We start from the raw sequence: 16,902 nt of genomic DNA, 5'->3' as shown, positions 1-16,902 counted from the left end.
TAAAGTTTGATTGATTGACTGATATTGTATCAGGTAACATAGCCCTTAACGTAGAGAAAGTACCCAGAGTTAAAGAGAAGATATACACTCTATTGTCCCCTTGGGGAACTTTGTCTCTTTGTAATTTGTCTGTTTCTCTGGATCCATTGAACACAGATGATGTGAGCAGACAAACCCAGTGTGATGGGCATCATTTGTCTCAGCCGTTTGTGCTGTCTGGAGAGTCAGGGGGATATTTCTGTAGAAGTTTTGGACACCGCTTGAGGACAGAACGCCAGCTATGAGAGGAAACGCTTTTGTTAATAAAAAGCTATTCAAGCCAATCTCATTCTTGATTATAATCTGAAAAATTGTGGCTCACAAATATGCAAAAATCCCTCTCCCTTTGGCCTGCATCTGTTCCCAGCATCAGCGTAATTAGGCAACAGTGATCAAGTACTGCCTTGGCAGAAAAAAAGATTACCTTCAGACGGTAATGGAAGGGCTTTCAAAGGCATCCTTTTTTTTTGTTTGAATATGAAATTAGAGGCCAGCCGGTGGCTTTTGGCACAGTCATGGCAGGAGCTAAAGGAGTGGAAAAAGGCGCTTGGCGGGGATGCCCATGTGTTGCTTTCCAATTGGCTGTCACTCACTTTAAAGGCTCTGGAAACAGTACAGAAGCAAAGGAGAAGAATCTTCCACTACCCTCCACACACCCCTCGCTTTGATTCCAAATCAAGTGAGACCACTTTTGCTCCATGTAACTTTGAGCTACAAGGGCACATTCCTGCCCCGGGGGAATGCCAGTAGAGCAAGAGGGGGGAAAAAGTGATACGCCTGCGCCTTCTGATACTCAAGAAAGCGGCCAGGAACCCATTAAAGAGGGTGAAGCTGAAAAACTCAATACATTTTTTTTTTTTAAATGCAACAGAGCGGTAAACACGACCCTGTGTCAGGCATCAAATTCAAAATCCTGCATATGATTTTCAAAAAAATATGAAGGATCTGTTTGAACATTCGATATGTTGTCTTTGTGTTGTCAATAAAATATGTGTTCAAAAAAAAAAGAGGGTGGAGATGAAGGGGGAGAGGTGGTCAAGAAGGAAGGGGGGCAGCTGCTGCTTTAATATCACGACGGACACATGGGAGCAAAAAGAAGAGTACCAAAGAAGAGCGAGAAGGATGAAGTGTGAAGGGGAATGAGTGTCCATAAAGTTCCTGAAACAGCAACAGGTGGCAGGAAGAAGTGGGTGTGGCACCAGAGATATATGGTGAACTCGCAGTGAGGGGGCCACCAGTGACAAGGGAGGGGCCTCCTCTCCAGTTTCTCTCATGGTATCAGCTGAGCCATCAGTCAGCCGGGCCTCTCCAGCACCTGTCTCCGCTGCCTTCCTGAGGCCTGTCAGCCATTACTCTGCTGAGAGACTAATGTGCCAACACGGGCTGTGGACTCCACACACACCAGGACAGAGAGGAGGATAGAGACACGAGAGGAGGGGGACAGATGTATGAGGGAGAGGGGATACGACGGCTGAAGACGTAGAAATGCAGCAGTCAGAATGTGAACACAAACTAACACAGAAGTTGCTATAAACTGTTTAAATTAAAACCACACAAAAGATGCATGAAGTAGAAGCCTTTCCTAAGTCACAACTGTAAGATGTTTTGCAGGTTATTATGTGTTCTGTAACGCCCTGAGTTTGATGTGCCAGACAGCTGAAGCCCTCAGAGGGAAAGGCATGACATTCTTCTGGTATAACAACCATTTACTTTTTGATTTTTGGCAAAGTGTAATATACAAGCCTGTGTAAATAAACCATGTTTACTACACAACCCAAGCTGCCTTTAGGCAAGAAAAATCCAACAATAATGCTAACAATGTGACCATTGACGAGAAAAAAAAAACCTTTTAGATAACACCCCCCCCCCATGCTCCCTATCCCTCTCCCCCTATCCCTTTCCAAGCCCGGTGCAGGCTAGACCTGTGAAGGCTGTTTACAGGATGTAAAGGAGTTATGAGACCGGGTGGAGAATGATCAGACCGAATATGCCAGTTTAAAAAGATGTGTTTTGTGATGAGATTTGAAAATGGAGAGAGAGTCGATATTACGGATTTGTGGTGGATAAGCTGCATTTTTTTTTAACAAAAGTAACCAGAGGTGTTAATTCCTTTTTTTAAGTGCACTACATTGTGACTTGCGCTGATTGATCTCTGGGTTCTAAGTTATTTTTCAAACCCCGGACTAAAGCCTGCAACTGAAATTCATCAATCAGATTGGTGATGCAAGGCCCACCCAAAAGTGGAATGTACTACCCTTAAGTAGGAACCTTTTTTTTTTTTTTTTTTGGGGGGGGGGGGGGGGGTCCTATGGAGCTTTTTTAGACCCTGATCCGCATGGTTGGAAAAACACAGGCCTAAGGATTTGAAGAGACTTTTTGCAGTGGATATGCACCTTATAGTGATGTAAAGATTAATTTGTTGCTCGTCTAAAATCCACCAACCTCTTTTTAAGCATCTTGCAGCTTCAAATATGAATCAATGAAACATTGTATTATTTTACAGTATTAACTAAACCTCTTTCTTCCAATGGATATCACTTTCTGACTTCAAGTAGGTAATCACATTCTCTGGTGAAATCTGGATTATCCACAGTAAAAGATGTAGTCTTACCCGTGCCTGTGGGATCCCCGGGAGCGTCCGGAGTAGTAGGAATACCCCGAGTAGGTTGACTCCGTATCCATGGTGACAGAGTCCCGCCCAGGCAGGCCGGCCTCAGGGCAACGCGGAGGCTGCTCGGCTGGGCCGCTTGCAGACGCGGCGCTTTGGTGATGTCGAGCCAGGGGGCGCTCGATTTTGCTCAGGAGGCTGACGGGGGCAGCGAGCTGTCGGCAGTCCCTGGGGGCGCCCGGTGAGGAAACATCAACCTGGCGAGGGGAGACAAGCAGAATGTTTTAAAGGTCTGGGGAAACCTGCACACATTCAACCACTTTTCTTTTTGTACAATGTCTGAAATGAAGTCTCAGGGTGTTCATCACATGTTCTATTTATCATGTAGCATTTGTTAGCACGACTCAACCTTTTGCCCTCCGATGCAAAAAAATGCTCCAATAAAGACTGCCATGGAAAATCTATTAATGTATAATTCCATTTTTTTTTTAATGGTTACTATTATTAACTTCAGTCCTCACCATACATAGCAAATATTAATTGTGCTTCAATCATCCAGTCCATTAAAAGACACCAAACAAGAGTCAACAGCAGAATATGCTTTTTGGCATTGGCAGAGAAGATTTGGCATGTTTTTCATGGGCGCAACCCACATACTCAGCTCTGCTGCTCATCCCACAAATTGCATATTCCTTACAAATGTGGCACCATTTAAAAGGGAAATAAACAGGCTTTCCAACAGTATAAGATTGATTGCCAAGAAGCATTGTTACAACAAAGAAATAATCTACCAAACACAAATTTCCTTACATTTTGTGTAATGTTTATAACAAACACCTTTGGCGCTGTTTCCCTGTAATATCATCTGTGTAAACATAGACATACTAGCAGGCTTTTGTTTTGGAAACTATGTTGGTAAAACAGTAAAAACTAAAATTCCAGTCCCTCACTATCATGGATCCATGAAAAAATTGATAAAAAAATGTAATTCATACCACAATGGCAGTGTATTCAAAAAATGTTGTTTCAATGGGAGTCAATGGCACAAAAAATCATAAAAGAATTAAAGGTGTGATTATTTTTTTTAACATAGGAGAAATACATTTTCATGACATTTTAAAATTCACCCCAAAATACACACCTGTGGCAAAATGTATGCCATATGCATCAACACAGCCAAAAAACTGTCTTTAAACGTCAAAAAATGCACTAGGACTACAGGAGGGTTAAGTGAAAACAGAACCAGCAGCTGCAGGACAATTTGTATATTTGAGCTGCAAACCTGCAATGGTAAAAAATGTTGATCAGCTGTGATTGGTGGCTCTCCAGAGTCTGACACTACAGATAAAAGACGTGGAGCTAAACGTGACACTGATGAGCTGAGAGATGAGGAACACAACCAAAGCGTGGTAAAGATAAGAGCTGCTCTTTTACACAGTATGTTCCACTAAGATGGATGAGTGTCAGGGAGTTTCTGACAGAGCAGATCAGGTCTGTGCTTCATATCAGTAAACACAGCAGAGGACGATATGAACCAAAGAATTAACTGCTTCTGGTTAGGGCACATCATTAACTTTTATAATAATACTATACTAATAATACTATATATAGTGAATAATCTCTTAAACAACACTTTTACACTTTAACACATTGTTGTTATCTTGTATTATTTTTCATGTTAAGCCGTTAGCTTGATATACAGAGACGAGCGATAAGATGATGAACTGATTGTTCAAACACCAGAAATCTTATCAGTTAAAAGACTAAACTTTTTAAGTGTCATATCTTATATACAACTCAGGCTGACAAAAAGTCAACATTGTAATACACAAAGATATGAAACATTTCAATAATTCTCACTACTGTCTGCATCATGTCAGCAGGTGTTCTATCCAATAGTTGGACCCATCCAGATGTGCTACCATGCAGCTCTTAGCAGTGCAGGCAGCATTATTTGAGAGGGGAAAATGATCCATCGAGATGCACTTGAATCTTAAATAATAAGAGTAAGTTGCTCCCCGTACTCTGACAATGCATATGGAGTTTGAAGTCATTTCATTGAGGTAGCATTATTTGACAGGAGGGGATACGGATAGATTTCCTGCTGGGGTAGCATCTTTCGACGAGGCAGCACATCTGGACAGAGCACAGGAAGTCAAAGCACAACGTTTAGAGTTTAGTGAGGAAACTAAACTAAAACCTTCTAAAAGACGAGCGATGATGTTAGCCTATCCCCCCCAGGAATAAGATGAGATTGTTAAATGTCACTGTATTCTTCTGAAATATAAACTATTTATTTCCTTCTGTGCAGCATTCTGCACACCAACCCTTGACATACAAACAAATGAGAAATGCAACAGTTTAAGTTGCTGCAGCTGGATGCTCGTTTTATCCAAAAACACTTAATGGCACTGTGATTGCATCAATTCATATCAGAGTCTGCAACGAGGGAATTACATGCCCCTGATTGGACCTGCATTACGTCATTTCCAGTGAAATCAGGCTGCATCCCCCTTTCTGAGAATCAAGCATCAAATAGTTTTTCAACACCAAAGACACTAATCTGGTGTAGAGTCCCTGAGCAGGTGGAGGGTTTAAACACAGCATTAAAAGTCAACGATCAAAGGGGGGTTATTGAGTGCACTTGATTCTGGCTGATCAGTAAGTGAGAGCTAGCACAGATGTGTTTGAATGAGACACATCTGGCTCAAAGAAACAGACTTGAGTACCTGAATAAAGAGAGAGAGAGAGAGAGAGAGAGAGAGAGAGAGAGAGAGAGAGAGAGAGAGAGAGAGAGATAAAGACATGTGACTCTAAGCTTGAGGCTTGCTGTTTACACACCCTGGTAGCACACACACACATGCTCACACTCAAAGTGTTTCTAACAGCTCAGGGTGAGATGAAATATGTGGAGTGTGAAACATACAGGTAGTTAAAACTTAACTCAAAAAAAGGCCTAAATCTAATTTCTGCTCAGACAACATTCGCCTCCTTGTGCACTTTGAGCCGCCTCGCCTACGCTTGGCATTTAACAGCCATGGGCCCTATGGAGTGAAGATGGAAAATAGCTCATATTAAATGTGAGCTGATACCAAACAGACGGCTCAGCGGCACAAACACAAATCAATGTATCCATCAGCGGTATTCTGTGCAGTGTCCCCATATTTTTATTACCAATCCTCTTTTATCATCCATGTTGTCACAAAAAAAAAACATTAATTACCTTAATTACATTATCAAGATTGAAAATGTGTTTTGTTTTGTCGTTAAGCGTCATTTTCTACGAGCTTGAAGTCACGTCAGCGTTGTTTGAATCTGTAGTATTTCATTTAGAAGGAGTGTAGCTGTTTAGCTCAGCTCCCAGCCCCCACATCCATAAGGAAGAACGTCAGTTATTTGATTCATTTTATAACAATTTGTTTTAAACTGATACCCTCAAAGAGAGGAGAATCACCCCACCAGTTAATTCTGCTTCACAGTAAAAAAAACTTATAGTGGTGAATTCTAGAGAGACTCACAAAACATAAACTAGCTGCTGCTAGCTTCCTACACGCAAGCTAGCAGCAGCTCAGCTCACTCTCTTGACGCACTATGCCTTCTCAAAGACATTATACAACTGTGTCATTCAGTGGTTTTTACTGTGTTTCACTGCATCTTCTGGAGAGTGGAAGACCTTCAGCTTTGGAATAAACCTTACAATAATTCAGCTAAAAAACACAACCTAACTTGCTGAGATTTAACTGACTAAATGGGAGTAGATGTGGAGTTTTCTCGTCTGACAAATCATTGACTTTTATGTGGGCAGCTGCTCCCTAAGTGCTTCAAACTCTTCTCCTATCTGCTCCTTCACTCCACCACTGTGTCCTGACACAGTCTGCAGTCTGCCTCTCGATCGAAACCTGCACTGAAACTCTCCGGCCAGCCTCAATGCACGAACACAAAGATTTATGGCTGATTTATGGCTCCAGTCGCCTGAAACTGAGCAAGCTGCTCACTCACAAGACATCCCCGCTTTTCTGCATTCACAACTCCAGAAACAAAGAGTCAGATTTAGAGCCCGAACTCCTTATCTGCCACTTAGAGGGAAACACAAATCACTAGGTCCAAAAATACACTGTGGCACAAAACATCTAGTCTGACCCAGTTCTGAGGGGAGTGTGGTGTCGGCACATCTGTGGCTGACTCCGTAGCGTGGGTCCTTGTGTGTGTGTGTGTGTGTGTGTGTGTGTGTGTGTGTGTGTGTGTGTGTGTGTGTACATGCATGCTTGTGTGATTGTCGTACACTCCTGAAAATGCTTTGAAGGTTGCGCAAGTGCATATTTGTTCGTTCCTTTCCTGCAAAATGGTTTTTAAATGTCTGAATCATCCCCACATGGCGACAAATCCTACCTCAACTGGTTCTCCAAAGTCTGAGTGCCTAACCCTAACCCTCGACTGATCCTACAATACACTTCAAGCTGGACTCCCTTCAAGACTTTCTTATTCCTAGCAACACTTGTGAAAGAAAGAAAAATGTAAAGTTTTAAATTCACCGCCAACAAGAAAACGTTAAAAAAAATTCCTCAAAGATAAAAAAGTGCTACAATTTAAGATAATTGCATGAGAAGAAGATTTTTAACTCCCATGTTATAAGACTTTAGACTTTATTGTCCCTGAGGGGAAATTCTTTTTCACAGCACCGTTACTGTCCAACAGACAGGTCCCACCAAAGAACATTTATACACAAAAAAAACAGAGAATAACACAAACAAACAGAGTTAGACAACAGTCAAGAGTTTCCATTTCTGGCCTGTTCAGCGAGGCCTTTTGTTCAGGACCGTTATTACAGCGGGGATCAGGCTCCTCCCGAGGCGAGCCTTTCTGCACCTTAGTGCTCTGTACTGCCGTCCTGAGGGAAGTGGGGTGAGGTGAGTGTTCAGTGGGTGTGTGATGTCCTGTTCTATTGAGGTTGCAATGCGTGTGATGGCCCTGTTATTGAGTTCTGTTAGGTTGGGTGTGGGGAGACCAATTATTCTGGCAGCTGTGGTTGTGATGCGTGTGAGTTTGGCCTTGTTTTTATGCAGATGACGGTGTGTTTTATTACCATTTTCCTGAAAAAAACTCTGATTTAAAGGTGATAGAAACACAGTAAAGTTTCATGCTTTGATGGGGACTGTTGCAATTACGGATACAGAACAATTGCCAAGAATATTTACTACAAACATCGTATGCAGATGATGGTGTGTTCTTTATAGACGACAGTTTTCCTGAAATTAGACCATCCAAAATGTTCCTTAAATCAGCATCTCTCCATGCATGGAAGCCTATTCTAGTGTCTGATGAATTTCAACACAGGCACACCTCATGGATGGATGGCCATTGGTCACAAGAAAACAAATCTGAACTACTTGGATTTTTGCGCCAAGACTGACATAACATCACCCAACAGAAACATGAAGGAGCATGCCTACATACATGAAAGTTATAATTACAAGGGGTTACTCCATCAAATACTGATTTCTGAACTCTTAGTTAAAATATTAGTCTTCTGTTCTGATGGTTTTCTTGCATTATAATAACACTGCATCGTTTTGTTATCTTAAATAAATGAATGACCTAAATGAAAATATTCAAATGTAAAATGAAAGAAATTCCGTTTTCCATAAGACATAAATATTTATTTTTACTCAAACACAAACCTATAGTAAAACTGTTGACCCAGAGATAAATCAGATTTTTCCAGTGGTCTCTTCATTTTTTTTTGGAGCTTAATGTTACAATTTACTGAAATGTAACGCCTATATTGTGATTTGTATTATATCATCAGAGTCCTGCCTACACAGTTCTAGACCCATAGCCATGGTCGGGGCTGGTCTCCTCTACAGTTTAAATAACGACTCTGGAGCTAGCTGGACACAATCACAAAGGCATTCTCATCACCTGCTTTAATCCTCTTAAGAGCAAAGGCACGTGGGTAAATGAGGATTATTAGGGTTGGAAGAGAGGTTCAGTCAGAGTGTAATTACAAGTGAAGACAGCGGACAGGTTAGCAGCTGATCGATTACTTCCTGTGTCTGAGCCTCTCCTAATCATTTCCTTCAAACATCCTCTCAGACTGTCAGAAACTTTACGCTGAGCACACTCTCAGCACCGCCGCAGCCAGGGCTCTGAGGTCTATATCCAAGTGAAACAGGATATGCGGGCGTTCTCACATGTGGTTTCTGTCTTTGCCAATGCCAGAGTAAATGGGTAAGCGGAACCACTTCAAGTTTGCCGAGAGAGTCCTGCGCTGTAACAGGAATCTACAGAGGGAGGCGGGCAGATTCTTCACAGTAATCCTAGAACCCCCGCTGGGCTGACGGCTTGTCTGTTTGTCCTGGCAAACACTGACGGCAAAGAAGAAGTGGGAGATGGGGAAGAACAAAATGATCATAGCATCAAGCATGGCGGGGGATTTATTCTTTTTGTGAGCAGAAATCTTTGTTCAGGAAAATACATGCCTGCCAATCTTACCCCAAATTCCTCTGGATAACTACGCACCTTACTTTTGAATAAAAATAAATAACACCCAGGGTAAAAAGTGGCTTCTGATGAATAAACTACACGGGGAAAATGATGCACAAGCCAGCAGGTGTAACAACCTGAGCGCAGACTTTGAGGAACAATAACAGAATAAATATCCAGCAGCCTACAGCGGGAGTGCAAACAAACAAACAGCCGTGTGTGAAGAGCGTTGCAAAAGACTTCCATCTGTGCGCACAGAGCTGCAGGAAAAGTTTCTCGGAAGCTACAAGACATCTGCTGTCAGCCTCTGCAAACAAATCAGTGCTGCACGCTGACACCCTGATAATCTAACATTGCAAACATAATCATTCCCAATATTGTGATTTGAAGGGCAAAGAAAACATGCTCTAGTTTGTTCACAAAAATGCTAAATATGTCCTCGTCTTAAGAACATTTTTGTGGTTTTGGATGTCTGGCAAAATTGACTGGAAAAGTGCTTCATATGCGTCAGTTAAAATGCTAAGGATGTAACATGATGCATGCACCCTGCCCTTTCCTGCAAGTCAATTACACACAGGCCACCATAGCTGTGTGAAAGCAAAGTGCAGTAATGGTGTTACCTGCATAATGTAAACCAGAACGCATCTCATGCTTTAGAATAAAGATCTGATTCTGAACACAACAAACGTTTACAGGCTAAAATTAACTTAATTAGCATCATGATCACAGCACTTTTCAATGAAGAATCTGGTCCAAACAAAAGATAGTTGACCCGGTCAGGATATGTGAGCGGTGGAAGTTCATTGGGAGCAACAATCCAGTCCTTAGCTGCCAACTCCTCTGAATCGATATAATTTATCCCGTGCATATCCCGATATTTCATTTTTTCCTGGTCCTCTTTTACATTTTCCTTTCCCCATGTATTCCCTTCTTGATCCTAATCCTTTATCAGTAGTTCGATCTGCAGAGTCCCTCTGCACCTTTAAGAAAAAGCTAAAGACCCAGCTCTTTCATGAATACCTACTAACTTAATGATGATGGTCTCCATATTATTGATGATGATGATGGTAATGACGATGGTTTTTGTTTGATAACGACGACTTATAAGATGGTTTCTATACTGATTAGAGCTCTCAAGAACTGCCGTCAATGTTGTGCTTTGCCTCTGGTCACTTCCTGTCAGCACCTGTGTGTCCAATCGGACTCAAAGCTGATCGTTTGCTCTTACTGACATTGTTCCCTTTTTTCTAGATCCCTGGTTGTGTTGTACTTACTCTCTGATGTACGTCGCTTTGGATAAAAGCGTCTGCTAAGTGAATTGTAGAATTGTAACAGGTAGTAAACAAACCGAAAGCATTCCTAGATAGTTGGTGACCAGACGTCATCTTCATATTCTCCATTGAGGTGAATACAGCAAGATTAAACAGACCCCCAACCTCATAATGTTTGAGAAATGAAACATTTCAGTGGGACTCAAATGATTACATATATTTTAAAAGTCCAGTTTAAGTTGGACTAACACAATAAATCCAGCTCTTCTAACTGCTTTGTGTCTTAGTTGTGAGCTCACACAGCTGCAGCTCGGGCTGATTAAGAGTAATTTACGAGGCTGACCTTTTTAGAAGCTGTTTAAGTTGAAACTCCAGGCAAGCACATACCTGACTCACAAAGTGCTGGACTCACTAACCCCAGTGACACGGCCATGAACTTTTTAAATCTTGACAGCAGACAAAGATACAGACATTCTGTAAGTATGTGGTCCAGAGTCACTGAACCAGTGAGGCGCTGCGATGCCACCTGAACCTCTGAAGACACACTTTTTGAGTAGGAGTCAAAAGCAGGAAGCAGCATGGGAGCTTCAAGATCCTCTGTGTGAAGCGGCAAATTAAACATCTAATGAACCAGATAAGAGGACCATTCAGACTGTTCATCTGCTACTCCTTTTAAATACAGAAATGAAAAGCCTCCATGTAGCTCATTCACACTCTGCAGTGATTCATCCTGAAATCCCAAACGCCTTTTGTGGAACGTCGTTGATTCATGCAGCTGTAATCTGCTGTTAAAAAAATCTCTCTTTTGACAAAGTAATAACCCACACCATGGGGGGGGGGGGATAAATGTTCCCCACACTGATGGAAATCATAAGGGCTGAATTAGTCGACTACACGTGGTGTTGGAGTGAGGCCAGTTTGAGCAGAGATGCTATTAAAAGCTTGTCTGTATTTAGACCCTCATGGTGTATGTGTCCTGTGTTTACACAGTGGAAAAGCTCTCCAACATGACATGATGGGTTTACATGCATAATTAGGGATTATCACATAATTAACACAGCAGTCTATGAGATCTTTTTAACCTATCAGATTATTTCATTCATTAAAAATGCAGTTTTTTTAACAACACATCTCGTTGACACCTCCCCCCGTAACCATGACGACCCCGTATCTCTACCTCACTATACGATCACTTCACGTTGAGTCGAGAGGAACGCGGCCGCGGTCACGAGACGCGCCGGGACACGAGGGGAACCTGAAAACAAGTGGAAAGTCTGGCCGGGTCACATGCTGTCGACGAGTGAGCAAACGAGGGGCCGTTAATTCTGAGGAATTCAATCAGCATTCCTGAGTGTCACCCTCCTGTGTGATGTGAACATGGAGACGGGAAAGCAGAGGGATAAGAGAGGAAGAAAGGTTCATTATAGATATATTTGTTATTGAATAAAGAGATTATATCTGCTCCATATAAGAGGCATGTCTGACCAAAAGAACCTGCACCTTGTGATTCACATTTAGTCTTCACCTGTTGCCTTTTTCTGCTGCTGTTACTAGGCAACAGCAAGGAGCAGTCAGTCAATAAAGCAGCTGACAATGAGTCAGGTTATCTACCTGTTAGTGTAGTAAAGATCACTATTTGGTTTCCTTTCACTTCCTGTTTTTTCCTACTGCACCTCCTTTAGTACACTTCCTGGTTTCTCACTCTCTCCCCTCCCCCTTGATTGGTTGTTGTTTGCACTCTGTCACTAATTAATTAGATTGAATTCACCTGCCCACTCCTTATTTAAGACTGCACTCATGGTTTCATCCTCACATGGGGTGGCAGTTCAGCAACGGTAAGATGGTTTTTACTCTTATTTTAGTTACTATCTAGTACTTTATTTAATCTAATTTGACTTGTTTATTGTGTTAATATAATTTTATTTGTCTTTCAGCATGGCTTTTCAATCCCATGTGTGTCTTCTGTTACCCTCATGATTTGCCTCATTTGAAGAAATAAACCTGTTACCTAAACTCAAGTCTTGTTGGATTCCTGCGTCCTGACCCGATGCCCCCCACGGTGATAGTACCTCAACAGTTAGTCATGAGCACACAAAACACTAAATCCTAACCAACACAGTGACAATAAGATAAATCTTTAAAGACACAGCAGGAGACCAAAACTGGCAAAATGTCCTGATCTAAACGAGCTGCTTTAAACTTCTGTTTCTAATTCTACCACTGATGTTTGTGGTTTCATTTACGGATGTTTTCAGCGAAGGTCATTTGAAACTATTTCAGTCAGAAGATTTAAATCACAGCTCAGTTTGGGATTCACCTTTTTAGGCAAGTTGCAGAAATTTGAAATGAGTTTCTTAAGAGTGTGTTACAGCCACTCTGGCAAAGTTGTCAGGCCAAACTAAAAACTACAATAGCTAACTTCCTTATGTTTTTAGAAGAACAGCGAAATACATTTTTAAACATCATGCGGGATACTCTTTCTCTTTCATATCTTACCTCAGGGATGACCGTTTAATCTCATGTCATATTAAATTATCCAATCATGGTCTCTGTTAAAGCCACAAGAACATGCTGACAGCTCAGGCAGAAGGTGACAAACATGACACCAACATATCAATGCTTTCCTCTCCAGAGACCAACTTTTTGTTAAACCAGAAGTCAGAAGCAAAGTTACACAAGTCTCTGCAGTAAATGACTTCCAAAAGATTCGAGATTTCATGATGACAGCTTCATATTGGAGGGGAAGGACCAGTCGTCAACACTCATGTCATTCTGGGCTATAACAATGTGCGGCCTGTTACCAGGCAGCTTTTGCTCAGAGGCCTGCAAAGACTCATGATATTTAAGTAGTATTTAATTACTTAATTTGCCATGCACTGTAGGAAAAAGTCTCAATTTATTAAATATAAAAGTAGTAAATGAGTTTGAATATTTCTACTTTGTTTACAGACACTTAATAAACCTTTGACATGTATTACCGGATATTTAATTATAGATAATATGCAAAAAAGTCGTTAAATAACTGTATAATTTATCAAATATTCATGAACACAGCAAATTCCTATGGTGTCAGCTGATTCTGTAGAATAAAGCATTTTAGATTAAGTATATTATTTCTACTCATTAACCTACATATGGTCCAAACTGTTAATAATTTGACATTAAGCACCTGTTAAGCTTTTTGTTTTTAGCTAGGCTATTACCGGTTAATATATTTTAAAGTACATATAATAAGCTGTTAAAGTGAACTTATGTTGAGACACTCGAATGTTTAAATTCATGCTTTAAGAAGAAACGTATAATAGCAAGCTGAAAGGAAATACACGTCTAACTTTACCAGTAGTGTCGAGCTCCAGGGCAGGTTTACCCGCCCAGCCCCCCTACCTGTGACCCGACAGGCGTGCGGAACTACAGGAAACTCCCTGGTCCGACGTGGCCTCGGAACACCTCTCTCTCTCTCTCTCTCTCTCTCTCTCTCAGCTCAGCAACATATGACATTTATCTGACATAAAGCGTACTGGGAGGGGGTTTCTTCTTACGTTTTTCTGGCTTACAGGTTGTTTTCAGAGGCGGCAGGGAGTGCTACGACATATCCATCCGCCGCCGCAGGTTACAGTTTACAGCTGAGCAGCGGTGCACCAGCCGGGGTAACGCGGACCAAGTCAACCGTGTGAAACATAGTTGACTTTTTGTCACGCTCTGGTAGAGAAAAGCTTCGTCATTTCCCAACAAAAACCTACAACGCGGGAAGAAAAACTCGAAACCTTGTAGTGACAAATTAACAGTTATAGTTAACTTCCCCGGTGTCGGTGTGTGCTCGCATTCAAATGAAGTTGAAAGCATTCCCTTTCACACAGGTAGGTACAGACAGCTAGGGCGTGTTCCCAAGTCTTCCCTTAAAAACACACATTCAGCTCAACACCGAACCACAGCCTTTGTTCTGAACGTCTAAAAATAGGTAGACACGGTAACGTACATTTTTGCTGCTTTAACAAAACCAAGACAGGACATAAAAGCCTGTCAGCTTCACACACTGCTGAGCTAACATCTGCAGAATACATATGACCGACACTATCTCCTGCATATTAAACCATAACTCACCCTTTATTGGTGGAGATATCATTCCGCGTGGTTGATGATTTATCCAGAGGTTGTAAAAGAGTTTGCCCCCAGAGAGAGAACACGGCAGGCTTCAGGAGGAAGCAGCCCTTAGTAACCGGAGGAATCACCCTGGCAGTCAGGAATTTCACAGGGGGCAGTGCTTGTCAGGATGTAGGGGTGTAATACCGAAGCTTGCCGCTAGGGGCGGTGTCGTCAATACGGGAGGTTGCCTCTGCCAGAAGCCTTTAAAATAATGTTTTCAGGTAAGTGGAATCTACTCAAACTGATTAATTTATATCCGGTTTACCTGTTTCAGTTTTACATTATATTATTATCACTAGTAGTATTCTATTATTGTATTTTTTCTCCCTTTATTTAACTGATGTACATAGCCTATGTTTGATTTTTAACTTCTTGTTATTTTTGATAATTATATTCCTGTTTCTTCAGCTGTTGTGACAAAAAATGTCCCCCATGGGGGATCAGTAAAGTTTGTCTTTATTAGACAAATGGTTCATTTCCAAACTTGTTGTGTTGTCAGAAAATCCACTCATGTGCAAACTCATTTACAGTCACGTTTCAGACATCCAAAATAAAATAATAATATAATTTAATTAACAGTGAATAAGTGCTAATAAGTAAACAATACATACAACACTATTACACCTTGATGTAAAAAAAACAGAAATTTGCTATCATATTACAATCTTAAAGAAAAATGAAGGCCCTTTATAAGGTGTCAACTGTGAAGTGACAGAGAGAGGTGTATGAAAGGAAATTCATTATCAGAAAATGGGAAAAAACATCATGAAAGTTATTTGAATCTATGCAAAATTATCAATTTTTGTCAGTTATTCTACTCCAAATGATCACATCATTTATTGCAAATATTTATGATGATTTATAAATGTTCCTGCAAATATCAAAACCCTTAGAAGTGATGTTTCTTCACAGGAAGAGAATGACAGGATCTTACTCAGCTGCTGTTTCCTCAACAGATCTTTGATTTGCATTGCATCAGCAGTGGAAAGTGACAGTGTGCAATAAGCAGTTGATGCCGTGGAATCAAGCAGGATGCTGCAAGAGACAGTGAACTCTTTGTGGACCTTTTGCAGCAGCTGAAACATCAATGAAAAACAGTCTGATCATTGAACGCAACTCACATGAAGCACAAGTTTAGTTTAGTTTAATTGTTTATTTGAATCAGGGACAGTGTACCAAAAAAACATTCTGTTGTCCCTGGGGAAGGGACAAGTTTATGAAAGTCAAAGATAGTTTTAGAGGATACTTTTTATTGTTTTTAAAAAGCCTTGAAAGTGTAAAGTTCTACTTCATTCACACACTTTACAAAATACTTCTTTATTAATCTTCTTTAAAAAAATCATGTCCTAAAAACAAGTGGAACTGTGATACCCAGATAGTAAGTTTTAACTAAAGTTCAACTCCTGACTGCAAATTACATCATGGTTTAGGATTTTGTGTTTGGCAGGAGGGATGACCAACCAGATTTCAAAGGGGTCAATGCCACCCCTCTGGACACACCCCTCTGGACACACCCCTCTGGACACACCCCTCTGGACACACCCCTCTGGACACACCCCTCTGGACACTCCCCTGATTCTATCTTTCCACCATGCAGAGGCGATGTTTTTGTCACAGCTCATGAAGCTGAAGAAGACAAACATGTCAGTGAGTGATACAAACACTCACTCAAAGAGACGCAGTGATAGCAATCAGGCCTGGACACACTCAGTGAGAGAGACACAATGAAGTCAGTGAGGCCTTGAAGCAGCCTCTTAAAGGAGAATGTAAACATGTACTCCTCTATTCTGTCAGCTTCCTTCAAAGAGGAAGAATACAGACATGTTGGATGTTTGACACTGACGTTCTCCTGCTGATTAAACTGTTATCACTCACCTGAAGTGTTACAGGAAGAGCTTTAGGGCAGTGGTATTTCCAGTGACATGAAAAAAAGGCTTTATAGGCCAGGTGTCTCCCGAGGAAGAGATTCATACTTATAGTCTTAATATTTTCACTTCTCTGGGAAGTTTTCAATTAACTGTGACTCCTGAGAATTAAAGGCAAGGTGTATCCCCCCGAGGGATCTAAAGTTTATTGTTAAGGTCAAAAAGAGGAAAGGAATGCAGAAAAAAGTAAGTCTGCTAAGCCCCCCCAAAAAAAAATATGTTTAAATGATTGCAGAAAAAATGTATCAGGACAAGCAAAACAACGTATCTTTGTTTGTTTACTACCGTGCTGGAAGTGCGATAAGAAGAGCCATACCATATAAGTGTATATCACATTGAATTCAACAGCTGGTTAGCCTAGCTTAGCCTTAGGTTTTTTTGAAACACTGAATATTTTTAAAACTGATTCAAAGGTGTGTTTATTGAATGCCTC

The 16,902-nt window shown here is 41.1% G+C and overlaps 1 protein-coding gene across 3 annotated transcripts in view; it reads right to left on the bottom strand.

Annotated features, from left to right (window-relative positions):
• Positions 1–14,666, bottom strand: part of LOC132959408 (vang-like protein 1) — a 56,290-nt gene extending 41,624 nt beyond the window's left edge. The window contains exons 1-2 of one of the 3 annotated variants that reach the window (XM_061032385.1): positions 14,503–14,666; positions 2,651–2,904 (exon numbers count right to left, since the gene is read on the bottom strand). In XM_061032385.1, coding sequence (XP_060888368.1) covers positions 2,651–2,721 — 71 coding nt within the window. In that variant the 5' untranslated portion in view covers positions 2,722–2,904; positions 14,503–14,666. Of the gene's footprint in view, positions 1–2,650; positions 2,905–13,738; positions 14,444–14,502 lie in introns of those variants that run through there. The other 2 variants (XM_061032383.1, XM_061032384.1) reach the window with 2 other exon arrangements.
• Between the last annotated feature and the right edge of the window lie 2,236 nt (positions 14,667–16,902).

Source organism: Labrus mixtus, chromosome 24 (genome assembly GCF_963584025.1).
Source record: "Labrus mixtus chromosome 24, fLabMix1.1, whole genome shotgun sequence".
NCBI lineage: Eukaryota > Metazoa > Chordata > Actinopteri > Labriformes > Labridae > Labrus > Labrus mixtus.
This window is presented reverse-complemented; position numbering and strand designations above follow the sequence as displayed.